This window comes from Cuculus canorus, chromosome 17 (assembly GCF_017976375.1).
Source record: "Cuculus canorus isolate bCucCan1 chromosome 17, bCucCan1.pri, whole genome shotgun sequence".
NCBI lineage: Eukaryota > Metazoa > Chordata > Aves > Cuculiformes > Cuculidae > Cuculus > Cuculus canorus.
This window is the reverse complement of record NC_071417.1, coordinates 6,133,289-6,159,847: the sequence shown is the minus strand read 5'-3', so window position 1 is coordinate 6,159,847 and position 26,559 is coordinate 6,133,289. Positions and strand designations below refer to the sequence as shown.

General features: G+C 43.7%; 1 protein-coding gene across 13 annotated transcripts in view; it reads right to left on the bottom strand.

Moving 5' to 3' along the window:
- The window catches only part of PITPNM2 (phosphatidylinositol transfer protein membrane associated 2), a 133,529-nt gene that overhangs the window by 8,178 nt on the left and 98,792 nt on the right, over positions 1 to 26,559 (bottom strand). For 6 of the 13 annotated variants that reach the window (XM_054082174.1, XM_054082178.1, XM_054082176.1 and 3 more), the window contains 11 exons: positions 22,847 to 22,951; positions 21,914 to 21,984; positions 18,642 to 18,886; positions 17,983 to 18,172; positions 16,830 to 16,949; positions 16,293 to 16,504; positions 11,452 to 11,627; positions 10,890 to 11,060; positions 8,128 to 8,277; positions 2,987 to 3,151; positions 1,077 to 1,280 (listed from right to left, as the gene is read on the bottom strand). In XM_054082174.1, the coding sequence (XP_053938149.1) occupies positions 1,077 to 1,280; positions 2,987 to 3,151; positions 8,128 to 8,277; positions 10,890 to 11,060; positions 11,452 to 11,627; positions 16,293 to 16,504; positions 16,830 to 16,949; positions 17,983 to 18,172; positions 18,642 to 18,886; positions 21,914 to 21,984; positions 22,847 to 22,951 (1,809 nt within the window). The remainder of the gene's footprint in view (positions 1 to 1,076; positions 1,281 to 2,986; positions 3,152 to 8,127; positions 8,278 to 10,889; positions 11,061 to 11,451; positions 11,628 to 16,292; positions 16,505 to 16,829; positions 16,950 to 17,982; positions 18,173 to 18,641; positions 18,887 to 21,913; positions 21,985 to 22,846; positions 22,952 to 26,559) is intronic. The other 7 variants (XM_054082182.1, XM_054082183.1, XM_054082180.1 and 4 more) reach the window with 4 other exon arrangements.

Sequence of the window (26,559 nt, the reverse complement as noted above, 5' to 3'; positions counted from 1 at the left end):
GCACGTGGGGCTGAAAAATACACTAGGACTTGGGTGGGCAAGGTTACAGACAACACAGAAGAGTTTCATCTCAGGGAGCCAACAGCTTGCACACAAGTGCCCAACAGTCACCATTCACCCATGGGACACCACCACACTTCAATGCTGCCCTGAATTCTGCCCATGCACACATCCTTTCTGACTTGCTACCAATGAGCACAGATCAGCCCAAAGCCCCAGCCCCTAAAGGTGTGGGTTGCTTTCCCAGCAGTGAGGAGTCCTCAAACCCCACGTGCTCCAGCCTAGCAAAGTAGCAATGGAAAGTGAAGATGGATCAGATCAAGAAAGCATCAGGAGGAGCTGTGTTTGCATGTAGGTTGCATGCTGGGGCTGTCTCAAGCTTCGTTTTTCTCTCTGACAATGTTCCCTTTTTATGGAATTCCAGGAAAGCTGCCAGGTCTATGGTACAATTCAACAAACCCCTCTAGCCGGTGATGAGCGCAGATGCTGAAATGAAATGGACCCACCAGTTCCTTCTAGAGATGTGCACAAAGCTCCCACCACAGCAATGCACAGAAGGTTATGGCATCAGCACATTCCCACGGTCCAGCCCAGACTGTGCCGAGTGCTAAGGCCACCCTCATCCTAATGAGCCTTTGCCTTTTTCAAGAGCCATGGGAAGGAGGAGGAGGGCACTGATGGATCAATATGTCTCTTCCAGAGCACAAAGGCACCTCCTTTCTGACTCCCTGTCTTCCAAACTGGCAGCTCCTGGTTGCACCCCAACCTTTCATTTCTCTTGCAAGTCCCCAGCTTAGGTAATTGCAGATTCATTGTAAGAAGCAGCCAGGATTTACTCTTCCATGCTCAAAAGACAGTGGCAGAGGCAGAAGCATTGTCCCCACAGCTCTGCCCAGAAGAACTCCTGCTCTTGCCAAGTTGTTAGCCATGTTATGGTCGATCAAAGTGACTGAAATAGTTGCTAAAGTGCAGTAAGAAATTGCAAGTGCATCAGTAAAAGCACATAGATTTGTTATGAAGTTCCGTGACTATCAAATGAGAGAAGAGGTTGACTGGAGTGGATCTCTCCAGAATACCTGTCTTGATGTCCAGGTCGGGTATCCAGAGAGCACAGCCTGCAGCCTGACTCCATGGCCCTTTGAGCTTTCTTCCCTTTGAAGGGATTTCACGTTTATGCTGCCTACATCTCTTGGACGAGGTTTGGGTAGGGGATTTGTGAGGGAGGGCAAGTTGGGACAGAAGGCTAAAGCCTCTACAATGATTAGGGTGGTGTTTGATTTCTATAAGGAAAAATAAAATAAAATAAAAGTAAAATAAAGTAAAATAAAATCAGAAATCACACATTATTATGGCACACACATGCTGCACTAGTTTCATTCTCCAGGAATCCACAGTGCAAGGGAAGCTGCACCCTAGGAAGGGCTTCCTGGAGGAAGCCATGGTTTTGTAGTGCCCTTCTGGACCTCCTATAGCTCTCCCTGCGGGATAAGCACAGACCACATATGACCCACAAGGCCAGGACTTTGCATTCCCACCGCATTGATAAGGTTGAACGCAAGAATTGCAAAGCCAAAGCCAGGGCTCAAAGGACACATCAGCACTGTGGGGGCGAAGGCAGGCTGCATGTGGGCTCAGGGTGCTGCCCGTGTTGGGCTCTTCCTCTCCAATCTCACAAACAGATTTTGACGGCTGTGAAGCACACAAACCAGAAGCTAAATCACAAGGAAGAGCCCAGGGAAAGCAAAGGGAGGCAAGCATCATGTGGGCCTGATTCTGTGGTCAGCTCACAGAAGCAAGATCCTTCCGTCCCATCATGCGGGCTTTTCGGTATTGCTACAGCATAAACACTTCATGACAAACACAACAAACCCCCCTCTGCTTCCTATCCTGGCCAGCAGAGACTGGCGTGAAACGAGCACAAAAGAATCACAGTCTCCCTCCCGAGCTTTCTTCCCAAGTAGATTAGTACTTAGCAAGCGCTTGGCAAGATGTCTTACCAGGACAAATATGACTGAGAATGCACGTGAGGAGTACGGCATCCGTGTTCGGATGTGCTTTGGGAAAGAAAGCCCCATTTGTCAGAGCGCACATAGCTTCTTCCTGCTTGTTGAGTGTTGCCTCAAACAGGGCAAGAAGTTGCAGCAGCCCCTGACAAGCATCCACAGACCTTCAGCAACTAATGCTTGACTCAGGGAGCGTTATTAACCTCAGCAATTAACTATGATGGGAGTTGCTCACCGTACATGTGCTAGGAAAGGAGTAACTCTAAATTTCTGCCACCTTCCGGGACAAGCATTTGGGCTGAAGGATTTTTTTGTGTGTTGTGGGTTTTGTCTGAGTTTGGGCTTTTTTAAAAGTTTGTTTGGTTATCAGCCTTTTCAGAGGTCTCTGAGGACACAGACTGTTAATCTCAGACCTCAGCTGAAATGAAGAAGGGTCTGAACTGTTAACAAAAGCTGTCTCCACTATATTAGCTGAGAAGTTACGCAGGTCTTGGGAAAAATAACAAATTCAAAATCCCTTTTACTCCTCCTTCGGCTTTGGAGTATGGGACACAACTGTCTGACTCTGAGCTGCTCTGCTGGATACAGAAGAGCTGCATTTTTAATGCAATGCAATAAATAACCAGAACCTGCTCTTCCCTTTCAGAATTACAGAGGAGCTTACTCAACCCCATTTTTGTGGACCACATTTAAGCAATCTGCATCAAGCCACATGTACATCCTGCAATGTCAATCTGGCAGTGCTGACTCCTACCAGCGCTGCATGACTTATCCACAGCAGCACAGAAAACGTCCCTTCGGATTAACCCTCACCACACACAGTAGCCAAATGGTACTCAGATTTATCAATAATTACAATTTTCTTTTAAACAATTTATAGCCAGCACAGCCCAACATGCATACACCTGGATGTGGCCCAGTGTGTGGCACTGAGAGAGCGGTGCGGCAGCAAGCAGTAGTCTCAGAGGGGGTGAAACACTTACTGTTGGCTATGTTGGAAGCAGTGTAACTGTCTGCCATTCCTGAGACCTGGCTGGCAATGCTGATCTCACTGGCTCTCCGGAAGCCCCTGAACTGGGGGGCTGAAATGGGGGTGGACAGGGACGTGCTTTCCATGAAGACGGCACCATGAGACTGAACAACATCTGCTACAAAGTTGAAACAGGGAAATCAAAATATTAGACCAACAGACAGAGGGTGGGCAAGATGAACTCGAGGGGAGAAAGGAGGCAAACAAGGCTGGCAGATGCAAAAAAACCTTTCTGAACTGATTGGAATAAAATAAACATTTCATCAGAGCTCTGGTTTGAAAAGAAAGCAAACACCACAGAAGGCAGAGAGACATGTAGCTGAAGGAGCAGTCTTGGACTGAGAAAAGCAAAATAAGTAGCTCAAAAAACCAAATCCAAAATCCAAAGAAAAATCCAGGCAGACTTATTCAAGCAGCAATGACAGAAGCATGTGTCATACATACAGATACAAATATACACAACCTTATATATTCACATCAAGACAAAAAAAAACCAGGTAAAGAGAACAAGAAAAACAACTTTTGAAAGAGGATATTTGTTTTCTTGAACTGTTTAGACTTAAAAGATCATTTCCAAGATACAAGCATTAATGCAAAAACAAAAAAATCAAGAAAACGTTTTCATGCCTGGCAGGGACTAAATTTGAATTTGTATTTTATTGCTAACGGATACTTGCCAACACTCATTAAATTAAAGTAAGGGCTATTGAAAGAAAGGAGTCCGGTGCTGAGCACTTACATCTCCAATCGGTGTTGGCAGATTGGGGAGCGCTCAGTCTCTGTGAAAATGGAGCTTCCTTTGTACAACGTGCAAGTCTGGATTTTTAGATCCCAACCTGAGGTTTACCAAGTGTGGCCTAACCCTTTAGTACATAAATACAGAAAGGGATGATTTAAAGTCATGCTTACATGGACCTTATACATGTACTGGAGGGAAGCGGAACTAATATGTTCAGGACTGGCAAACCAAGAGATGCTGAAAGTCACAGTCAAATCTTTTCATTTCACTTTTCTTCCCTCTGTGGATGCTACGAGGCCAAACTGTCTGTGGGACATCCCAGGATCCTGCACAGCAGAGGGTTTGTAATGCCAATACCATAGCAGGCAGCACCGGTAGGACACTAACATGCAAAAGCAAACCTACTTACTATAATTTTAACCTTGCCCAGCTTTGCTGTACCTAAGGAGCAACATCTGAACTTCATTGCCAGGTGTCAGACAGAGCACAGGTTTGTGCCCAGCCAGGCAATAGATTCCATGGGGAATGCAAATACATTACTCCTGCACACCATCATCCTCTGCCTATTTCAGCCAGTTTAGACACCCTTGGATTCCATCCCAGTAGAAGGCTGACACAGGGCATTTTTTTGGCCACTGGTTTCTTTTAATATTGATCTTTCTTGCTTGTGGCTACTGATCTGCTTCCTCTGATCTCTCAGTTCGCAGCAGCAGTATCTGTGCCCAAACAAATCCTGCAGCAGTGGAGGGAAAGGGAACAAATGAAGCACAAAATGTGTAGCTAAGTGTTGGTAAGAGTTCTGTTCTCTGCAGGGAAAATCAGGCAACAAGCTGCTCTACGGAAAAGCTTCATGGACTACAAGATCTGAGCCCTAGCAGGAGCCTGACATGATGATGAACTGCACACTACCCCTATTGTGCCTGAAAGACACAAGTACCAGCATTGCTTTCGCAGCACTTTCCTCCTCTTTTCACTTTGCCTTGAGCTGCTGGCTGTCAAGGCTGCTACCACCATCCACCACCAGGTCAGCATGGCTTCCCTACTGCAGACAGCACCAGCACAATCAAGAGGCAGCGATTCAAGTGGAGGCTGTATGTGAGCCAAGCCAGGAGCTGCACTCAACCCCACAGAGGTCTCAAGGGTAAAAGGTTTCATTCCCACTGCTCCATTACCTGGGACAATACTCTCATCTCTTCCTTGGTTACCCCTTCTCCTCATTTCCCCTGTTTATACAGACTGTGAGATCTTTCCGCAGTTATGCCCTTGTGTCACACTGAATGGGTGCCCCAACACAGCTGTAATACAGATGATGACCATCGGCTTCCCTGAGCTTGATCAGATGGAACAAGAGGTTTGGCTTCATCTGCACTAGGAAAAATGCCAGGTTCAGGTTTAATTAACACCAACCAGCAAAGCCTGAACTTCTTTCTTTCCCTCAAATATAAAACATCTGTGGCTTGAATTAAGAAGCAGCTGAAAGACACTACGAAGTGTCACAGCAGTGCTGCACAGGAGAAAAGGCCAAATATTGTGCTGCCTAGGTTGATTACAGCTCCAACTCCATTAACGTGTCTTTAGTCAGCTCTGCCTGAATTTTATTTCCTTTTTTGAGAACTCAGAAAATGGAAAGAGAATAAAAGAAAAAACAGCAGTATTTTGAGCTTGCTCTTTTTAAGTCAGTCTCACCTTCCTGGGCCTGACAGGGGATTTTTGAATACAATGAGTTTGTAGCAAAAAAACCAAACCTCAACAGCCCTTCCAACACCATCCTAGCTAGTGTCACCAGAGAGGTACTGTTACTCCTATAAAAGCCTAAACTTTTTTGGTGTTACTGAACTGTTTAGTTTAGTGCCACCTGTGTTAGTGGAAGGAGTCTACTCTGCAGGGGACAAAATGCTGGATGACAGCAGCACTCACTCCCATGCTCCAGCCCATTCAGGTTGTCCTCGTGCTTCTCCATTTCCCAAGCTACACACTCTGAAAAAGACAGTTTCCAAGAAAAATGAGGGCCACAAAAAGGCAGGGCAGGAAGCATGGACAAGAAAAGCTTTTTGATGCCCCTTCAGCCAAGCTTCCTTGACTCCAAAGCTGCAGTGACAGCGACTTCCGGATGAAATTCTGGGACCTCACTCACAGAAAAAAACCCAAAACTAATAACATCTTTCCTTAACTCTATGCATTCTTTGCACCAAATATGGTTAGACCCAATGATCCAAGAGGTCTTTCCCAACGCGGTAATTCCATGATTCAATGAAATACCTTGTGCAGCACCGCTCTTGCAATTTTGATAGTAAGGGGAGGATGGTGACCAGGATGGGACGCTGCAGATGCTGCCACGCCAGCACAGACTGACCCCAGCACTTGCAACTGCTCCTGAACGGCCACATCCGCATTGCAGCAGTGGGATCTCCAGTCACAACTCGGGCCCTGCCAATCACAGGGAGGTTTTTCAGGCAAGCGCTTCGAGCTCAGGGTGCAGTCAGATGGCTGGACCGGGACCAGCAGTAGCAAGACTTTAAAGGAGATTAACTCTCCATTGAGGACGCTAGATAAGGACAGAGGTGACCCTGGTTTACTGCACTGGCTGAAGTGTTCTTTGCACCATGGCTGAGGGCAAAGTTTTTCAGAACGAAGAAGTTTCAGGAAGAGGAGACCTGGCTTTGACTGGTGCCCTGAGCACCCTCTCTCCCAGCAAAGCACCTGCTGCTGCTCCAACACATCGAGCCGGCGCAGCAAACTGAGATTTACCTGCACTGCCAGAGGAGGTGACACTATCACTTTTTTTTTTCTTGCCTAGCTATGGTTCTTTAATACTCATTTCAGTGCTGTGCCTTTTCATTTATGGACTCATTTGTCAATGTCCTTACTAGCTGTCTCCCACCAAGTGAACAGCACTGGGTCATCCTCCTAATGGACTGCTGGTGCTGAGTTAAGTCCTTGGGGTATCTGAATGGGAGATTTCAATATGTGCTAATTGCAGGCTGAGCTGTGGCACTGAAGCCAGAAATACTGAAAGCAATCAAAAATATGTAAAGTTCCATAAAAAAAAAAAAAAGAAAAACAAACTGAAATGCCAGGCAGCTGCTCAGCACAGGCTTGTACTGGAATCACTGGCCAGTGCTGGGTGGGCACTCTGCAGATCACTACCATGAGATCAAGAGCAACATTGATTTCTGTTGTCTGTAAGTTTCTGTAATTCTGGAAACTTCTCGCAGTCCAGCGGTTGAACTGGGATTCAGCACTTGCTGCAGTGGAGCTGAGCACTGCCTGGCCACACGGTGCTCTTGAAACACATGGTAATGAGCAGAGGAGCTCCTGAAAGCTCTGTCATGACAGCAGGAAATATCAGATGACAGCTAAATAGCATTTCATCAGTGACCTCCACAGTAATTAATTAATAGTGCCAGGTCCTTTCCCTCTGCTTTGTTACAGAACATCACAGCATAGGCAACACAGCAACAACATACCTAAAAATAATTTACATCTTGAAAAGACAAAGGGAGAGGCTATGTGGAATTGTCAGCAATTTTGCCATCCTGTATGACCACATAACGTACTGGACTGTACAGAAACAGCAAGGATTAGCTTGTTAAAAACAAGGCAGCAGAACCAAACTCTCAACGCAAAACACTGCCAAAGGGGTGAGCATGGACAAGTAAGAGACAAGGGGAAGAAAAAAATAAACCAAAGTCAAGTTGCATTAAAATTGCAGGTGTAGCACCATCCACAACCAGGATAAATGATGACATGCAGCATTGGTGATGGAAAATAATGCAAAACAAATGTATCAAAATTTGCTTTTAAGGCAGAAGCCAAGGAATTAATTTCACAAAGCCAACAAGCCATCTTGGGGTCTGAAAGCCTCAGTCACTGTATTCAGCAGAGCCACAAGGAGCATCCAAACATGAAATACTCAAAAGGACAAAATCTGCTCTGACACAGATATTAATTACAGATATTAATTACTTCTGGCCACACTGCAGTGTGACTGACTACTGGGCAGTTGTACACGGCAGACAACTGACCCCATCCCAATGGATCTTGCACACGATGCATGCCACGTGGGCAGGGCCACCCGGGAACTTCGTTTTCCAGTGCTAAAGCCTCTTGCCAGCAGCACAGCCACCACAGATGGAAAAAATAAGTACATGGCAGCAGTCTACCCCTCCAGCATCAACACCAGAATGGGACAGAGTTCACAATCCCAACCCAAGCATGATCCCAAGTGGTTATTTCTTGTGGCACAGCCTGAGACACAGTGTGAAGATTTCAACTCCAGGAGGCAATAGCATGATCTCCAAAAAGCACCCCGAGTACCCAACACCATAGACAATACAAAAGTGTAGATTACACACACTCAGCAAAACCAGCACTTTTATTGGAAACATCTTGCCAATTCAGTACGGGAACAGGGATACTTGTTTCCATGAAGCTGTCCTGGTGCTGGAGAGCACCCAGAGGGCTACTTTCCATGAGGAGGACAGGATTGTCCTGGATTGTCTCAACTATGACAAAAAAAACAAAAAAAAAGAAGGACAAAGAAGAGACATGCGGCCACAAAGTGTCAACATACAAACAGTTAACAACCGAGCACTTCAACTATGAGTCTTCAATGAAAGGACAACCTTCAAATACAGTAAAAGAAACAAAGCACATTTGACTTTCCAAGTCGACCCACATCAGAGAGATTAACTAGTAGCGGAGGAGAGCACAACAATGGCATTTTGACAACACAAGAAAAGAGAGTCCTCTTAACCAGCTTGTCCAACAAACCAAATCCAAACCCAGCAGATCCAGAGAAATCCTTTTACTACATGAAAAAAAAAAAAAGTGTGCTCTAAGGGGAGATTTCCTTGAATCAGACTGGCAGCCCTCACAGTGCAAAGCACAGGAGTAAGCAAGGATGTGAATTGACTTAACTCTGCCAGTTGGTTGCAATGGAACAGGCACCCAACATTTAGTACAGATGGGGAAATGAGAAAAAAAGAAAGTCTAGGAGGCTTTCTGAATGGTGGACTACAAAAAAGCCAGCTGTCCAAGTGAGGAAACATGCACAAGCAGTGTTACAGAAGGTTTTGTACATAACTAATTTTAATTGAGCACCTGAACTTCATGTCATCACCAAATCATACGGATTAATTATAGCAGCACTTAACTTTTCTGGAGCACACTGCAGTGAACACTAACTTCAGCAAGGACTTTGCAGATCATGGGTAGAACAGTCCTTCTGGGTAATGTGTAAATCATAACACTGAAATTTTTACTCTAATGGAAAGGAATAGCCTGTCACTTTATGATAAGCAAATGAAAAAGTCTTTGTTTTACATGAGAAAATAATTTAAAGCTGCTCTTTTTGTCAGTTTTATTCATTACAGCAGAGCAGCATCTCTTAAAATAACAAGGCTCAAACCTGGAGAGGGTTTTGCAGTCATTCTACCCTTCTCATAATTGAGCTAACTGCTGTTAAACTCTGCCCCACTACGTAGCAAGTGTCTCTCTAAAGGCAGTCAACCCAACAAAGAGGCCTAGGGAGGCAAAGCAAACTTTTAAGATCCCTGCTGTTGCACAGGATGATAACCAGAGCGCAGGTTGCTTGCTGTCAACAGGGCTTTTACCTCTTGCTTCATTGAGAACATAGGATTTGAAATGTCTTTAAGAGGAAGATGTTTAGGATTTTTTTTTAAGAAGCCATTTGCAGCTGATACCTAGAATACATCCAAAAAGCAAATTGCTTTTCAAGTTGCTATATATTTCCCAAGCTGTTGCAGCTGGACTGGGTACATATGTAGTTGTGGGTGGATCCATTTTTACAAGGTGTTGCAGCACGATCTCTGCTTAATTTGACATGTGAGTCGGGCCTGCAGAAAGCATTTTATTCACTTTATTAAACATAAGTTTTAGTTTATGCCCGTTTAACAAATAAGACCTTCAGACTCAGCAATTACAATATGCTCTTTAAAGATACAGATACATGGGAGACCACAGCTTTGAATTTTCAATTTCAAAATGATGTAGAGCATCGCCAGAATTATTCAGGTCTAGATACATATTCCCCTTCATTTAGTCCTGCATGATTCAAATATTAAAAAAATGGAAAGTTACCGGAGCTTTGGGGAAGAAACAACAAGCAAATCCCTATCTGTCCAGCTGGTAGCTTTGATATTCTACTCCAGTTCGCCAGCATGATTTCCTGTACACTGCAAGTCTAGTTTTGTAGTAGTGTCTTTTATTTGCAATGTTGACTTTAAGTAGCCATCGACCAACAACCCCTAACAAGGGAAAAATATGGTACAGTTGTTGTTCTTGCCCCATAGCCCTGACTCTGCAGGGAACCAAAGCTTTAGGTGAAGGGGAAAGGTCAAATTTAGTTCTGCACAGTGGTGATCTTCCCCAAGAGCTCCTTGCAGTGTGAGCCCGCACTGAAATGGCAGCAGGCCATGAGTGTCCAGGCACAGAAGTGAGGTGAAAGTAGTAGGAAATACAATTTATTTTATTAGCACTTATGTAGTGGGAGCTGAGGCAGGGCACAGTCAGGACACAGTTGTTTCAAATGCAACCTAGTAAGACAAAAGGGCATGCACACAGCCAATTTAGACTTCATTACTGCTGCAGCTGGGGTAGAGCAAGCGAAGAGGCTACCAATGGCAGAGGAATCCTAGGAAGACAGTGTGTTATTGGCAAGGTGCAAGGGCAAGGCACTGTCACCAGCCCACTGATCTGCACTAGCCTGTCCCATGAAAATGCACAGGTTGCAATCAAGCCAATTATCTCATCATCTCACTATTGATTCTGCTCTTTCCAGTCTTCACAAGCCCTCCACACATGAAAGTCCTAAACTCAGCCAAGTTATTTGTTTCGTTTTGTTCCAACCACAACCACCAGCTTGGGTGTAAAATGTTCACCTGTCACCACATCATGACTCTCAGCAGCTGATGGCCTTTGTGTAACAAATGAAGGGCCTATGTGTCACAAGGCATTGATTTTGTTGGAGAAAAATTACTTTTCTGGTAAATCAGGAATAAGGCTAACATTATAAGGCCAATTCTCTTTCTTGTCATTCCCAATTGCTTTGATGATTTCATGTACAGTTTGGATATACAGATCCAAAGTGACTTACCCAGAACAGCAGAATTGCCATCACCCAGTGGGAACCTCTGGTAACGGGGAATATTAAAAGGAGGCAAAAGGTAGAACTTTCTCTCAAGAAGAGGCTCAAGGCGTGAAGCAGATGGATCTGCAGGGTGGAACAGGTTATAGACCTGCTGACAAGATGGTCTGAGCTGAAAAACTAAAAAGATGGAGGAAAAACACCCGTAAGTATCAAAAGGCTATTTGTTATTGTAAATATTTGTCTGCAAAAAAGACAACTATTGGGTTAAAAAAAGCACCAAATATTTATCATCTCCCTTATTATCCTATTTAGTCAATTGAAACAATTTTCCTGCAATATTTATAGACTCAAAAATTGCCCGGTGTTTTAATGCTTGAAAGTACATTGTAAATAAACTGTATGATCAGTATTGGCTACAGCACACAGTGATCTGCTTCCTTACAATGTAATAAATATTATAGATAAATGTTTGTGTTTTACCGGTTTGTCTTATTAGATTGCTGGGTTTGTAGCAGGAGGTGCCTCCACCATCCACTAAGTGAGCTCAACAGTTTACATCAGGACTTACTGTCAAGAGCTGGAATGACCGTTTTTCGCAGTGCAAGAACCAGACCCAAGGGAGAACCAAAGAGGAAGAAGTCAGTGATCTCAAATTCGAACTTTCCAATATTTCCTCCATCCAACATAGTAGAGCTACTAGATCGCCTGGATCCTGGGTCATTTCTGAGAACACTAGAATGTAAACTGGGACAAGAACAGAAAATACAGTCAGAATTCTATCCATGCTGTTTCTTCATAATTGAAGGCCAGATCAGTGATTGACAGTGAATTTCTATCTCTTTAGTGAAGGAACCAAGAAACACACCATGCCTCAGTACTGTAGTTTTACTGTAGTTTTACTAGCCAGGAAAACATCCCCTCAAACACTTGCCCCATTACATGGGCATAATTTAGACTGCACTAAGCTTCAAGTGGGTTTATGTACACCCTTCTATCTTTGGGTTTTTCTTTGGGGAGTCAAAATCTTGGCTGATGTTAGTAGGATGGTCATTTGCAAGATAAAATAACCAACAAGCCAAAATTACTAGAGTAGCAGGGAAAAAATCAGGTCTACACTGTTTTACTGCATTACACACATTACTGCTATGCTTTCCAGTTGTCAACATTTGAGTTCCTTCCATCACCGTATTCTCAAATGTTCTGGAAAGCTGTGCTTACCCATTTCTTCCTCGAGGAAGTAGGTGGATAAATGTTATAGGATTGAAAAGGAAAAAGAAAAAAAAAAAAAGCGGGAGAGAGAAAAAGAAAGATCAAAATCTGCAAGAAGATTTCTAACATCCTTGCACACTGAGTTTGCACCACAGCTTCCATGAATGTGTAAGGCATTCACTGGAAGTGGGAATTTGGGATAATAAACTCAGTGGCCATATAGTAAATTGTATTTATCATGCACCCAGGACTCACTCCTCTTCTGCCCATGAAGCCACATCTGTCAAGTTATTACCAAACTACTTCTCAACCCCAGCACAACAACTCCAGGTAAATGTACTTAAGAAGAATAATGACATAAAACACGTCCAGCTTTCCCCTCCTCTTTAAGTGTCAGATCTCCTTGTAAAATCAAGCCTGCATGCACTGCAGGCTTCACACTGAGATTTAAATTCATGTATTGCTTAGAAACTGAGGAAAACCAGACCTCTTAGATAAAAATCCTGGGAATCCACCCTCAATTAGGAAGCAGTGCTTCTTCTCTAGATCTGGGATTAGACAGCGAAATGACAGATGGGTAATAAACTGGATCACAAAAGGGTTTCTGAGATTCTTCTGTTATGACCCAAAACCAATAAGCTGTAATTTCTTCAGCTCTCCAGGTTCTACATCCTCAGACAGCAGCCTTGCTGGGTTATCGTCATTCAAATTAGAAGCAGAGAATTGAAGACAGAGTACTAGCAGTGACTTTACAGCATGTTTGCAAACAGTTTAAGAAATATCTGAACAAGTTCTATAAAATATGTAGGATAAAGACATACCACAACAGCTGGGTTGGATAAAAGGTTTACTGGCCCGGAGTTGGGAATGATGCAAACTCAACAGTCTCCTGCCAGCTCTGTGGTGCCAAGTCAAAACCCCAGGTGGTCACCAGCACTTGCCATGTCTCAATACAGAACAGCATTTGCTTTTCAAAGCCACTTCTGAACACAGCATGTTGGTTGCCCATCTGGAAACAGGGTGCTCATACCCCACCATTTCTTTAGCACTGGAGCAGTTGCTCACACATACTCCTCCTCTGGGACACCCATTCAAAAAGCAACAGCTACAAATATTCACAAATTTGGGAAGAAAAATAGGTTTCACTGACTTGGTTTTCCTGCTTTGGCAAAAAACATTATTCCAGAGACAGCACCTCTGGTGAACACCACCCTCAATGGATGCTAAAAAGACTTCTTCTCAGGCCACACTGTAAAGTATTCTCTAAAACTGCGTGCATGCACTGTTCTTCTGGTTACCAACCACAGGGAAATAGCATACTTATAAGCTTATTTATGCCAGACACATAATAGAAAGTCAAGACAGTGATGGCAAAAGGGAGAGGAACAGGAGGTTACAGCAGTGACAGCTAAAATGAGCATGTTCCCATTCGTGCGACATGAACGAGCTTCCCTGAGATCACACCTCAAGATGTGCAACATTGAATAACATCTAAAAACAAGCCACCTTCAACGAAGCTACAATTATTTTAGCTGACAAGACTGCAACACATTAGGTTTGCTCTGTCTAAGGAATACAAAGTTATGCAGAACGTGCTCAGTTTTGCCAAAGACAGGGTGATAGCAATGTGATTAAAACAAAAGGAAAGACTATCCTGACAGCAGATGTCTTAGGGCAGGACAGGTGCAAGGGTTTTTTTTTTTGTGTATTCCACCCACCTTCCCACAGAATCTCTTCGTGGGGAACAGAAGAGTACAAGAGCACTCATACTACTAAGCAGCTTGGGCAATTTCTCTCCTTTTGCTAAAAAGACTATCAAGTTCCCAGTAATCAAAAGAAATGAGAGCCAAGGGGAACTCTGAATTCATCATGCTCCAAACAACCTACAGTGCTCTGTTCTCTCTTTAAAAAGCAGCAGATGCACTGTGTGCATTAATTAAACAAGAGCTTATGGATTTCAGAAGCAAATCAACTCATTCACAATAATACCAGTACAGCACAGCCAGAAATAATGTAGTTGTGCAGAAGGACTGAATTCAAAAATAAAAAGCGTGACTGTAATCTCCAGATGCTGCTCTGGCTTGCTGGGCATTATCCCAGGGAAGTGGGGAGGTCTGATACATGAATAAAAATGAGTGTCTTTGGCTCAAATTGAAATCTGCAGTCGGCATGGACAGAAAGGCCCCCATATGCCAGGCTGCCTGAGCGCTGAGCCAATTAGGAAAACTTGGCTCTGTTCTGCCAATCTCCTGCACGAAGCCACCTCACATCAGGGCTTGGTTTTCATACGGGAAAATCACTGCTTAGTGACACAGAGGTCGAAGGGCATCCTGCTGATGACTGCGTGTCTCAACGATGACAGCTGTTGGTACAAGGTCCAGGTCTAGGGCCAGGTGTGATGTCTTGCCATCACACAGGAGTGGAAGAGGTGAGCCACTGCATCAGAGTCCTACCTGCACCACGGAGTGGAGGGGAGAGACATGGAGAGAGCTTGTACAGCAGCTTCACACTGCTCTTTCCCTGAGCCATGGGAAGAGACTCATTTTTGACCCAAGGTTTAAAGGTAAATTTAAGATATATATATATAACCCTAAAAGAAGTAAAGGTGCACGAGTCCATGAGTGCACTGAACACTGACAGGCCTCGTCAGGCTGTCCCAGCAGTGCTTTACCTTGGGAGTGGGCACAATCCTTTGAAAATGGAGCAGGAAGGACCAGGACAAAGCTATTTGAAAAAACAAACTGCAATCCCTTGGCCATGCCAGGTCTCACACTTATTCTAGGTTAGATGTAAAACTGCAGGAAGATGCCAGCTGGCTTTCCACAGCTCAGTCCATGCCCCAGAGGTCAAGAACACGGAGGAAAGAGAACACATTTTTGCACAACTAATATTTTCTCCTGTAATACAGGAGGCTGTTTTGATAAGGTATAAACAAGAGACTGATTGCCTTTTATTAACCTGCTGGAAACAGCTGAGCAGCTTATTGTGGCTTTTGTAAATGCAGCTGTCTTTCTGAATATAGTATCTCTGTGTAGCAATGACATTCACTTTGATAGGTTCTCTCTTATACGAATCTATTATAAAAGGGCCCCTGACATGGCAGGACAACACAGAGTCCCTGTGCTGGGGCAACAACAAGAAGTAGTGAAGGAAGGGCAGAAGTGTAGGACAAGCCTTCGGCTCAGCACAGGAAAAGAAAAAAACAGCCTTGGGCACAGTTGTAATGCAGATAATGATGTTTGCTCAGGGGGTGGGCATTGCTTCCTCGGGGGTGGGGAGGGATTAATAGGATGTTGCAGTTCCTCTGGCCCTGCAGGAGAAAAAGGTCTGGGTTATCCAGTTCCACAGGCTGAGGAAGATGATTCAGTCAGAAAAAGCCTCCAGGCTGTTACGAAAATCTCATTGGTTATGTTATGGAATAAGTTTCTGGAACTCCATTTGAAGAAGCTTAGGAAGGTGATCATGGGGGTTTCAATAGCAAATAACAAATCTGAAACACGACTTTGATGCAACAGAGCAGCCCTGGCAAGGGCGGAGAATGCCATCCCTGTCCCTGCTCCATACAGAGGACTTGGATTGCTTTGCCAAATAGTCACACAGACAGAAGAATCCTCACGTGCAGCTGAAGGTTACTCCACGAACCAGCTAAGGTACAAGATCTCTCATCCAAAGCATTCTGCCACCATGACAGAGAAACCTGCTCCTGCGATCCAAAAGGGCACCGCAATTCAGTCTCACACTTAAACAAGGTCAAGATTAAAGGATACTCTGTTCACCTCCACCTTTCCCAAGAACAGGCCAGACAACTCAAAAATCAGCTTTCACAGATGCTTTGAAATTAATACAATGCTGGATTGCCAGTTCTGCTTCACCATCTTCCCTCGTGCAATTTTTACATCCCACAACATACCAAAATAGCAGTTACCTGACTGCCTCGGTTGTCAAGCAACAGGATGATGGGCTTCTTGCCACTGCAATACAGATGCAGGAGAGCAGCTGGATTCTCTCACTGCCATTCAGCAGGAGTGCTGTTAATTTTTTGCACACATACAATGCACTGAAATCTATACCCCTCTAATCTAAATTAAAACACTTCCCTCAACCTCGCTTATCACAGGATAACAAAGCAACATTTGAGTTTCACAGATGCACCAATCTCGGCTCCAGAATATTGCTGGTTCTGTTCCTTCCAAATCTCACCTTGAAAGAAAGGCTTGATGCTGCTTTATTGTGTCCAGTTCATAGGTTGATGAATCACTCCTTTTTCGTGGCAGCTGCTTCTTTGGATCTTCTCCATTGTTATGGGGAATATCAATGTTGCTCCTGCTGAGGTGTCTGCTGGCTTCCAGATTAGAGCCACTGGAACAATAGCTGTTGTTCACCGTTATTCCAGGAGATAGGAGGTCAGTATCCTGGGATTTGAAATATAAGGATTTACCACTCTGACAGCTCTATTGGGAATACACCCACATTATATCCTTCTCCTTTCCCCATCTACCCCAAGATCCAGTTGAGGGCAATACAGTAACTCAGACCAAATCACTTCCTGAGGGTGCGGGTAAAGCAGGTGAGGATGATGCTTCACATCAAGGGGTGTTAACGCACCTCATGAGGTTTGCCATTGATAAGGAGTAGAATCTTCATTGTTTCATGAAAAGATCCTTACTAAAAACAGGGGCCATGGAGGTATTGTGGCCAGCAGACCTATTCCCAGCAGGCACTGGGAGCCAGCATTACCTGGACACTCACAACACTTCCTCGACGACTGCTGTTCTGGCTCTCAGACACAGTCTGATTGCTGTAGCACAAGGCATCAAATCCCAAGATACCTCCAACACAATCCCCTACCAAGCACACCTGAAAAAAATAACAGAAGCATGGGTGGAGGGAAAAGAAAAGCCCCGTGACTTCAGTTCAGAGATGACAGTTAAATGGAGTGCCAGATTATACCTAGGAAAACTGCAGTAACAGGATGCCCAGCGCTTTCATCAGTAAAGCTATTCTGACAATGAACGTCCACTCACATCCTTCAGACTCTCATTAGCAAACACAGCTAAGGTGTTCTGACTGTCCCCACCAGCTGGCTGGAGCGGAGTGAAAGCAACACTAACTACAATGCTAGCACCGGCCTCAGAAAACCAAGCTTGATTCTCTCCTTGACAGCTGCCAATGTTACTTCAAGCAAGCTTCCCTGCACACACCCGGAGGAGATAAGGCTGTCCGGCCTCCAAGTGTATTGAGCAGCTAGACACAATAAAGTGCTGAGGCCCCCAGGCAGGTGAGGGCTGTCTGGGTCCCTGGGCACAGCACTGGCTGGAAACAAGCTCATGGTGGATAAACCACAGTATAGCAGTGCAACATGATTGCTAGTCCAACAGCTCAAACCTCGGGAGGTTAGAGAGTCACTTTGCCCACAGAGGTGTGGCACTCAGTCATGGTCCTCTACAGGGTGCAGCAGCTGTGCCATCCCGAAGAAGAAACCTACTTCTGCAGCAACTCCCGCACAAAATGCTGAAGGTCCTTTAAAGATGCGAATGCTTAAATAGCCTTGGTTTGCAGTGGGAGTAGAGACCATGTTTAGTAACAAAAGCAGCATTCCTGATTTGTAAAGGTGTGTCATGCTGGAAATCTATTAACTTCACAGCTTTATAGCTTCATTTCTGAACATAAGCTCAGACTTTGCCTTGAATCCCAAAGGTTCAAGGCAGAGCATAAGCAATAATCTCTCTCTCTCAGAAAGAAAGAAATGGAAGCACAACACTTTCTTATTGCAGATCAACACTGTCGTGTTTCCATCCCTCCCACGAGATTAATGGAAAAGAGAGCTTCAGAAGGAAATTGCTTCACTTGCTCTTCCTTTCATTGTGGCTATAAACAGCCGCTGGCTCACCTGGCCGTTGAATGATGTGCCCTCCTGGGATCTGATGAACTCACTGTAGGCCTGGTTGGCTCTGACAATGACTGTGGCTACCGCTTCCTGATACTGTGGGGATGATGTTGCTAGCAGAGGGAGTGCAGCAAGGGGAATGTGATCCTGGCTGTTGGACAGGCAGCCTTCGTCATAACTGTATGGGCTGAGGCTGGATAGGGCAAGAGATATTGGAAATATTCAGTCTAACATGTAGAGTGGGGAAAACCATTTGCAAACACTACAGTCAGTACTGTGGTTCATTAAAAAAAAAGCCTCAAGATAGAAAGGTCATTTATTTCACAGTGAATGGATAAGAGCTTAATAAATCTTTCCCTCCCATCAAACGAAAATCTTCAAGGACAACATACTTACATTGATAGAACAACCCTCAGACAAGGAATTAGTATTTATTGGATTAATTAGAATAAATCAATCTCAGAACTCTCACTGCATCGTTATTGTATTCACTGCACAGCTAAGTATGAAACCGAGATTGAATGCCTTGCTAGTATATTAATAAGTGCATTCTCAAAGCGCGGTCAGAGCTTCCAATACTACACAGAGAACATTTCAGGGATGCAAAAAACGAGAGTGGAATTTTATATGTTTCTCTCCATGACAAAGTTGCATGAACATACCTGGACACCAGCGAAAATGCTTCGGAGCAGATGGCTGGGCAAGGGACTAGCCTGATGGCAATGTGTCCAAGAGCAGCTGGGTAATGTACCCTCATCACTGTGTCAAACACTGTTGTGATGGTATTGACATCCCCTTGTTTAGAGCTCTGGTCACCACCTCCTGAGTCCAGGATGTTCCCTCCATGGAGTACCAAGAGAAGGACATGGATTTTACTTGGCTGCATCAATGGCTGCACTGATTCATCCTAGGTGGGAATGAAACAGAATACAGTAGAAAGGCTTGTTTTACAAAGAGGTTACATTTGGTTGAGTGCATTTTATGCAAATTCTATCACCTTTACTCCTCCAGGCTCACATACAGTGCCACATATGCAGTAGCTACATCAAGTCCAGTCAGGGAAGAGACTAACAACAATCTGTCAAGCAAGATATTTCCAGCAGAAACCGTATTAGCCATGATAGAAGGCTGAGGCAAACCCTATCCACACACAACGATAATTGCAGTGGAAGTGGGAGCACAGAGGAGCAAGAAACATGGAGTCTAAACTGATCCTGAACAAGTGTAGACTGAAAATCAGGTTTCTAAACACAGGACGTATGAAATTTTAGAGTAATATCTGCAGGTCGGTGCATGTGAAACTAAACTGACTTCAAGGAGGAAGGTGCTTTATTTATGGAAATGGTTTTTAGATACACCTGGATAAAACAGCTGAGAACTTTAGTCCTCTTTTCAGGTCTCATACTTAACACGTGTATGTACAAATGCACACAGGCAGCCTCAGCGTAACTGACTGCTCCAAGCAGAAAGAATGCTGAAAGTAAAAAAATTACATAAAACTGTAACTAGGTAAAACATGGCAGCAGTAAAGACACTACTTGTGTCTGTTGGGGTGGAAAAATAAAGTAATAAAAGACAAATGTTGCTTTCTGTCAGGATGCTGAGCTCAGCTGCAGCAGTTGGCAGTAAAACATTCAGCAAAATTAGCAAACAAGATAAAAAAGGTCAACAAGTGGCAAGTTACTGGAAAAAGAAGTTGTAGGAAGAGATCAGTCATTGCACCTGCTTGCCTACAACAGCAGTTATAAAGTTATATTTACTTATACCACTGCAAAATAGGAACTGAAGAGAAAAAACTTCAGGACCCCTGTGACCCAAGGACTGGCCAACATCTGTCTGGGAGCCTGCTGCATGAACACAATAAAGGTTTTTATTTCAGCTGTCCTAGTAATTCACTCATGTTAAATCAATTCCTCACCTAAACAGAGAGCCTGTAGTTTTGGGGAAGGAGAGAAGTGCATCTGAACTCCAGAGCCAGCTGTCATTAAGTGCCCTACCAGAGGAGCTGTAAGCCCAATCCTGATGCCCCAAAGCAGGTACAAGAGCATCCATTTATACTGATCACATACTATACCACAATGGAGCAGTAACTATTTTTAACATCTATTCACTACCAGGGCTTTCAGTGTTTACAGGTCCCATACAGACTCAAATTTCCCATTCAAACACATCCAAGACTCATGAAAGCAGGTACTGATCTTTCCTCCTGTGTGTCATCCCTTGTGCTAGCAGAGACACCATTTGAAGACATCCTGGGCAACTCCCTGTTGAGGCAGAGGAACAGCAATTGGGAGGGGGTGTAAAAGGCGTAGAGGGCAGCGGCACTTTGCATTTGACAAATGTTTCTCATTTCACCATCTTTAGTCACCTATTGTCCTTTGAGCAGCGACTGAGCCCCTAACAAACCTGCTGGTGGGAGGTAAGCTGCCAAGGCACACAATGCCAACTTAACAACTAGCTTATTTTTTTCCCAGATAATGTTAAAGCCTATCTTAACACATAGCCCACCAGAAGCATTATAACTCACATCCAAGTTGGTAATAAAGATTTTCCAGATCTCCTCCATAAGAATGTCCTTTAATTATTTAGCACTGTATTAATGCCTGCTTTTTAAACCTTCTCTGATTCCAGTTTACAGTGCCTGCAAGGTGAACGTTTGCCTGGCCAGAGGTATGGGAGGAGTGCCCTCAGCATCTCAGCACTGCTTTTGCTTTCAGATGTTCGAAGTGCTCATTTCGAGAACGAGTCACCAAGCTCAGGTCATGTAGAGCTTTATCAGCAGTCATTGGAGGCGCCTTTCCCTTTCAGCTCATTAACCTCTGCTCTTGAAGGAAGAGAGGAACATGCAAGCAATGACTGACGAGTTTATGGGTGGAGGTAGCTATTTAGAATTTCCCTGTAAGATCTGGAGTCTCTTTAAGAAGCTCGATTCCTGAAACTACCTTTAAGTAGGCTCTTAACCTAAAAATCACTGCCACAGTGCCTAGGAATTTCCTACTATTTTAGTAGACTGTTTGTGAACAACTACAAATAGCTGTCTTTTTGATCTCACTTCGAAGCCTGTTCTTTTTCTAAAATGAAGGCAGAAATGGGAGGGAGTTGAGTTTGTACAGGCCTCTGAAGAAAAGTTCTTCACACCATCATGAGCTCTAAGAGAAAACTTATCTTGAGGTGACTAGAGCTGTTCCTGTTCTCAGCCACCCACTCTCCTCATGGCCCCTCAGCTCTCAGTCTATCATGAGAAAGCCAAATCACCATGAACTTGCAGCCTGGCACACCAGGCAATATTGAAACCACACTTGTGGTCTTAGACCAGATCTAACTTAGGCACTCTGCGAGCAGTCACATCATCTCTGCAGCACATACAGGTGGATGCTTGGAGGGCAGGATGAATACAGCCACTTCAAGATGCACTGTCTCATGAGGACACTGAACTGCAAAGTCCAGAAAGCCAGGGAGGAGTTATTATTTATTTATTATTTTATCCAGAGTGCAGGTAGAGGCTATGCTATGCCTGATTTCCAAACCAGACTCAAGCAACTCTAAAGAGCAGGCTGACAATGCCGCTTGGACTATTTGCAGCCTACACTTTGGTGCTGCAGTAACATGTTTCTCGGGCTCCTATGTCCAGGCTAGCTCACTTGGCATTAGCGGGATAGCTCTACCCAGCAGAGCCTCAGGCAGCAGTTTTCCCTCCAGGATTAGTGGTTTTTTTTTCCAGCTGGACACCTGATACTGCCTGCAAAACTACAGAGCACTTTCTATATGATGTTCAAAAGATGAGTGAAGTAATTCCTTAAACCTAGCCCTGAAGCACACAGCATGCTGGTGTGGCTCCCAATGACACACACGCTGCTTGCAAAGGGAGCTGTTTACTCCACACAGACACGTTCCAGTGACAAAGGACCACTTTACAAGAAACCAAAGCACTTACTTCAATGATGCTCAGCCTCTCCATGCTGGAGTCAACATGGTACTCTGCAGATGTCTCATGATACAAGTCACCTGGAAGCACAGAGGTTTAAAACGTCATCACTGCAAAATGCTTTTTGGAAAAGATACTCTTCCATAAAGACGCTGTTTGTGCCAATATCTCTCAGTCTCTTTTGCCTCACATTTCCTCAATTATTTCATTAAATTATCCTCTCCTTTCCAACCTCCCTCCACCTGAGATGCCTGGGCAATGGTGGGTCACTTATATTCCAGCAATTTCTCATAACCTCAGCAACTGCCGAGAACATTAGCAAGCTCTTCTCTCATGACAGTGACCCAGTATCCTTGCTTTATTAAGGATGACAACAATGGAAAATCCCTGCACAACTGTCAGAAATGAATGGCTTATGGGAAAATAAAAGGAATCGCTTGAGCTATGCTAGGGAAGCAGAGATCTGATGCGTTCATACGTCTGTGACAGAGCAACGGGACACCAAAAAGTGTTATCTTCCATTGCGCTGCTACATGAATTGATCTAGCTCACCTCCTTTCAGAATTTCAGAATGATGAGCACAAAATAGAACTGAAAGAGATACAGACAAGAACAAAGGATGGAGCAAGAGGAAAGAAGAGCCAGGAGAAATTCAAGTTATTCAAGACAGATTTGGAATATTTCCTCATTATACAAGGGTATCGCAGCTGTCGTACAAAGGAGTCTAACCAACGCGGAAAATAAATGAGAATCAAGAGCTATCCCAACTCCCACTGGGCAATTCTTTTTCAGCAGCACCAGACAGTAATTTTTAAGCTCTGCCTCAGTTTCTCCTTTTGTGATATGAGGATAACAAGTTTTCCCTTTTTCAGAACACAGCTGTAACAATCACCTGGAAATACTGTAAAATATCACATGCAGGTTTTACTTAAAAAAAATTACCCTGGACATCATCACATTCTGGGGTTTCAATTTTATCCATCAGATCATTGGAACTCCATTTGGTTATTTCTTTTGGGAACATTTCCTCATTGTCAGACAAGTCCTCTGTAAAAAACAGAAATTTTGAGAGTCACACACAAACACAAATATGGTTATAGGCAAGAGCACAGAATAGAATTTGAAGTAAATGTAAAGCCCCATAATTCTATGCAATCTTATAAACGTTTGGATGGCTCAAGTAATAATGATACACAATACATTATCAGCTTTTGTTATATAGAAACAAAAAAAAATAAAACATGATACATTACCAGCTTTTGTTATATAGAAACAAAACTCCTCAAGTGTGGAAAAAATAACATGGATTTTTAATGCTACCATTTCTTGCCATACTTTCTGATGATGTCAAAGCAGTCAGAATTGCTCTGGTACAAAGAAGAGGACAAAGCAACATTTGCTGCTGGGATCCTCCAAGACCTGTTTGAAAGCTGTGTGATGTCTTTTGGGGAAGAAGTGACAAGGACCGCTATTGTTAATGTGACTGAATACCTAAAAAAGCACGAGTAATACAGGAAACATGAATTCCACAGCTATCTTTAGCCTGATTTCCTTAAGAGATGAGACTTGTTTGATCACACTGAGTGCATGTGTCTGCCATTTCCTTCCTATCTCAGGATATTCCACATCCCTGGCCCAGTTCAACTACAGCTGATAAAGAATAAGGGTCCCAAGATACTATGTTCCTATAAGTTTAAGTAAAAGGGAGAGCCATATAAATGAGAGATCCTATAAAACATCCCACAGCGGTATCCAACACAACAAAGATTAATAGCCTTGCTCTACAGCAGACATCAGAGGAGCTATGCTAGGTTAGGAGAGAAAGGACAGGTGAGTGACACTGGAAGGCGGACTGATGCTTTGTGCCCACACCACATGGTGTTGGCCTGCAGAGCCCTAATTGACTGCAGTGAAAGCGTGACTCAGGCAGGAATCCAGCCTTGCCTGTCTACAGGCCTTAGCTCGTACATCAACAGGGAAATCTGCAGCAGAGCTTTGCTGAAGCATCCCTAAACAGGCCATTCACAGCCGTAGCACTGTACGAATTCATCCCAGTGCTTCTGCTGGACACCCCACACATCCTCCTTCACACCTACTGGCCTGGGTCAGGTTATCCAACACATTGGAACTTGCCCCACAAAAGGCTGAGCTCAGTCTCAGCCCAAACCTGAACACAGGGTGGCCAACTTGGAGCAGAAAAAGGGCTCACAGAAACATTCATGTCAAACCAGAAGTCCTCTGAGCCAGCTGCAGCCCTATGGCTTTACCAGGTGAGAGCACAGACCCAGCACTAGCTGGGCAGGGCACCCTGCAGCCTTCACACTTGCTGCTTAATCCTATCCCAGGTTCCTGGGATAGAAACAGAGCCCTGGCACTCCCACTTGAACCCACAGGAAACCAAACAATGGCAATTCAAGTCTTATGAAGATGCCTTTGGTATGGGTGTGTTCCTTTTTTTTAATTCCTTCTTCTTTTCTTTTTTTTTTTACATTGGGGATGTATCTGTTACTGCTACAGAGGTTAAGCGCTTTCTAATTTATTTATTGTTCTGTGCTTATTATTTTTTTCCTGAAAATTTGGGGATTGTAGATTTAATAAAGAGTTATAAACATAATAACAGCAGTAATTACAGATGTCCTGAAGATCAAAAAGCTGTAACCTTCAGAGTCCCAGATAAGGATTCCCTCTTTCTTGTTGATGTACAGGTACTAAGAAAATAATTAGTTAGAAGAATTCTAGGATGGGAAACAAAAAGATTATGAAATATATACACCTTTTCAGCAAATCTGTGCCATAGCTTAAAAACCTACATGAAGGAGACTAAGTGGAGAGCCAATCAAAAACGTTTTAGGAAGTTCTATTTACACTTTGACCATAAAAAGAGAGTGACCTGGAAACTTTGCATCAGCATGCCATTTCCTTTTCCAGCTATGGAAAAAAAACAAACCAAAAACATTTCTTTGCACAAGGGAGCGTGGAGCTACCTGTCCAAAACAAGTGGAAAGCACAAGCATACAACATACAAGCTGGCACATAATTAAGATGAAGATTGCACTCAAAGCTCCTCCAGTAACTTAATCTAAATATTAAACTTATTTCCTTGAAAGGCTTAGTTACAGCCTTTATTGCTGCTCAAGTGATCACAGAACAGGATATTACTCTCGTTATCAGCATGTATTACAGGATAGATATTAGATATTACCGCATTTGTAACTATCTTTACCAGAATACATTAGTGAATGAGGATGAGTGGGAAGCCCATGACAAGAAATTTTCTTGGGCTCACATTACGCCCACTGCACTGTGAGGAAATATGTGTGTATACATGGGAAGCACTTCTGAGGAACTCTGCTTGGTGTTGACTCACATCCTGATCTGTGCCAGTTCCCATGGTACCGACCCCACAAGTCTCCCTGCAGGATGAGCTGCAAGCAGTGCTTCATCCCTGCTCACAAACCCAGAGCTGGGGTGGGTCATCTGGCAGCCAAGGGGCAACGAGAGGTCACACCCAAAGAGAAAGCTGTGTTGAACACGCATCAAAGCTTCAACTCATAAGCCAAAACCCCATCAGACTAAGCAGATTTTTCAAACCTAATTGCATGGACTGCAGAGGACAATCTGTACGTAGATGGAGACAGGCTGTGTGCTAGTAAAAGAGGAGCTGCTTTTTCTGTCAGCAAGCTCCTCAAATTATTGCAACAGAGGTGCCAATACCAACGGTGGCACAAGGCTCATTGTGTTAAACCTCCTTCCTAGGCCTTTTAGGAGCATGTCAGGGACTCCCCAGGGGCCCAGATCCCAGGCAGAACTTCCTCTATCTCAATTTTATTGCTAAGTAATTAAAAAGGTAAAAATTATAGTGGAGAGCAATGATGTTGTTTTGATGACTCACTCCTCTTTTCTGGTATGTATATTGCTACAATAAATCCCTTACATAGTTTTTTGTAGATCCTACAAAAGTTAACAAATAGGGACACTTAAATCAAGTTGCCCCTTTTCTTTCCAGGCAAGAGACACACCCATTCCCCGACTTTCAGGCAACATGGCCATTTAATCAAGTTACTCTTTTGCAGTAGCATGCCACTTCCTAACCCAGAATTTGAGACCTATACCTAAATACTTGATGTGAGAACTCTTCTAGAACACGTTACTACTCCTTTTTTACAACTAAATTTTAGCTGAACGTTAGTGCAATCCTGCTTTAAAAAACTGGGGCATCACCTTCTAACAATTTCATTTCACAGAAAGGTCACCAACTTCATCAGCACACACCGTGCATCTAACTTAGATTAGCATTACAAGCCAAGAGAAGAGTCCATCTGTTGTCAGTAACAACGGAGCCTTTCAGGCTTAACAAAGCATTAAGTACGATATATAAAAAGAGTGCAGTGGAACAAAGCTCCTTCACACACACATGCATAGAGGTAAAAAAAACAGCACAGCTTTCTCTGAATATGGACAGTCAAAATTACTTTAAGAATTCTGGAATCAGCACTGATTAATTTGAAGTATGTTGTTGCATTTCCTATTGTAGTTCTTGGTATGGAGAGTAGGCGGTTAATAAAGGCAAACTTAGGTCTCTTCAGGCCCAGACAGGATAATTAATCACACTTCCTACTGATTAAAAAACATCTTAGAAAAATAATCTGTAATAC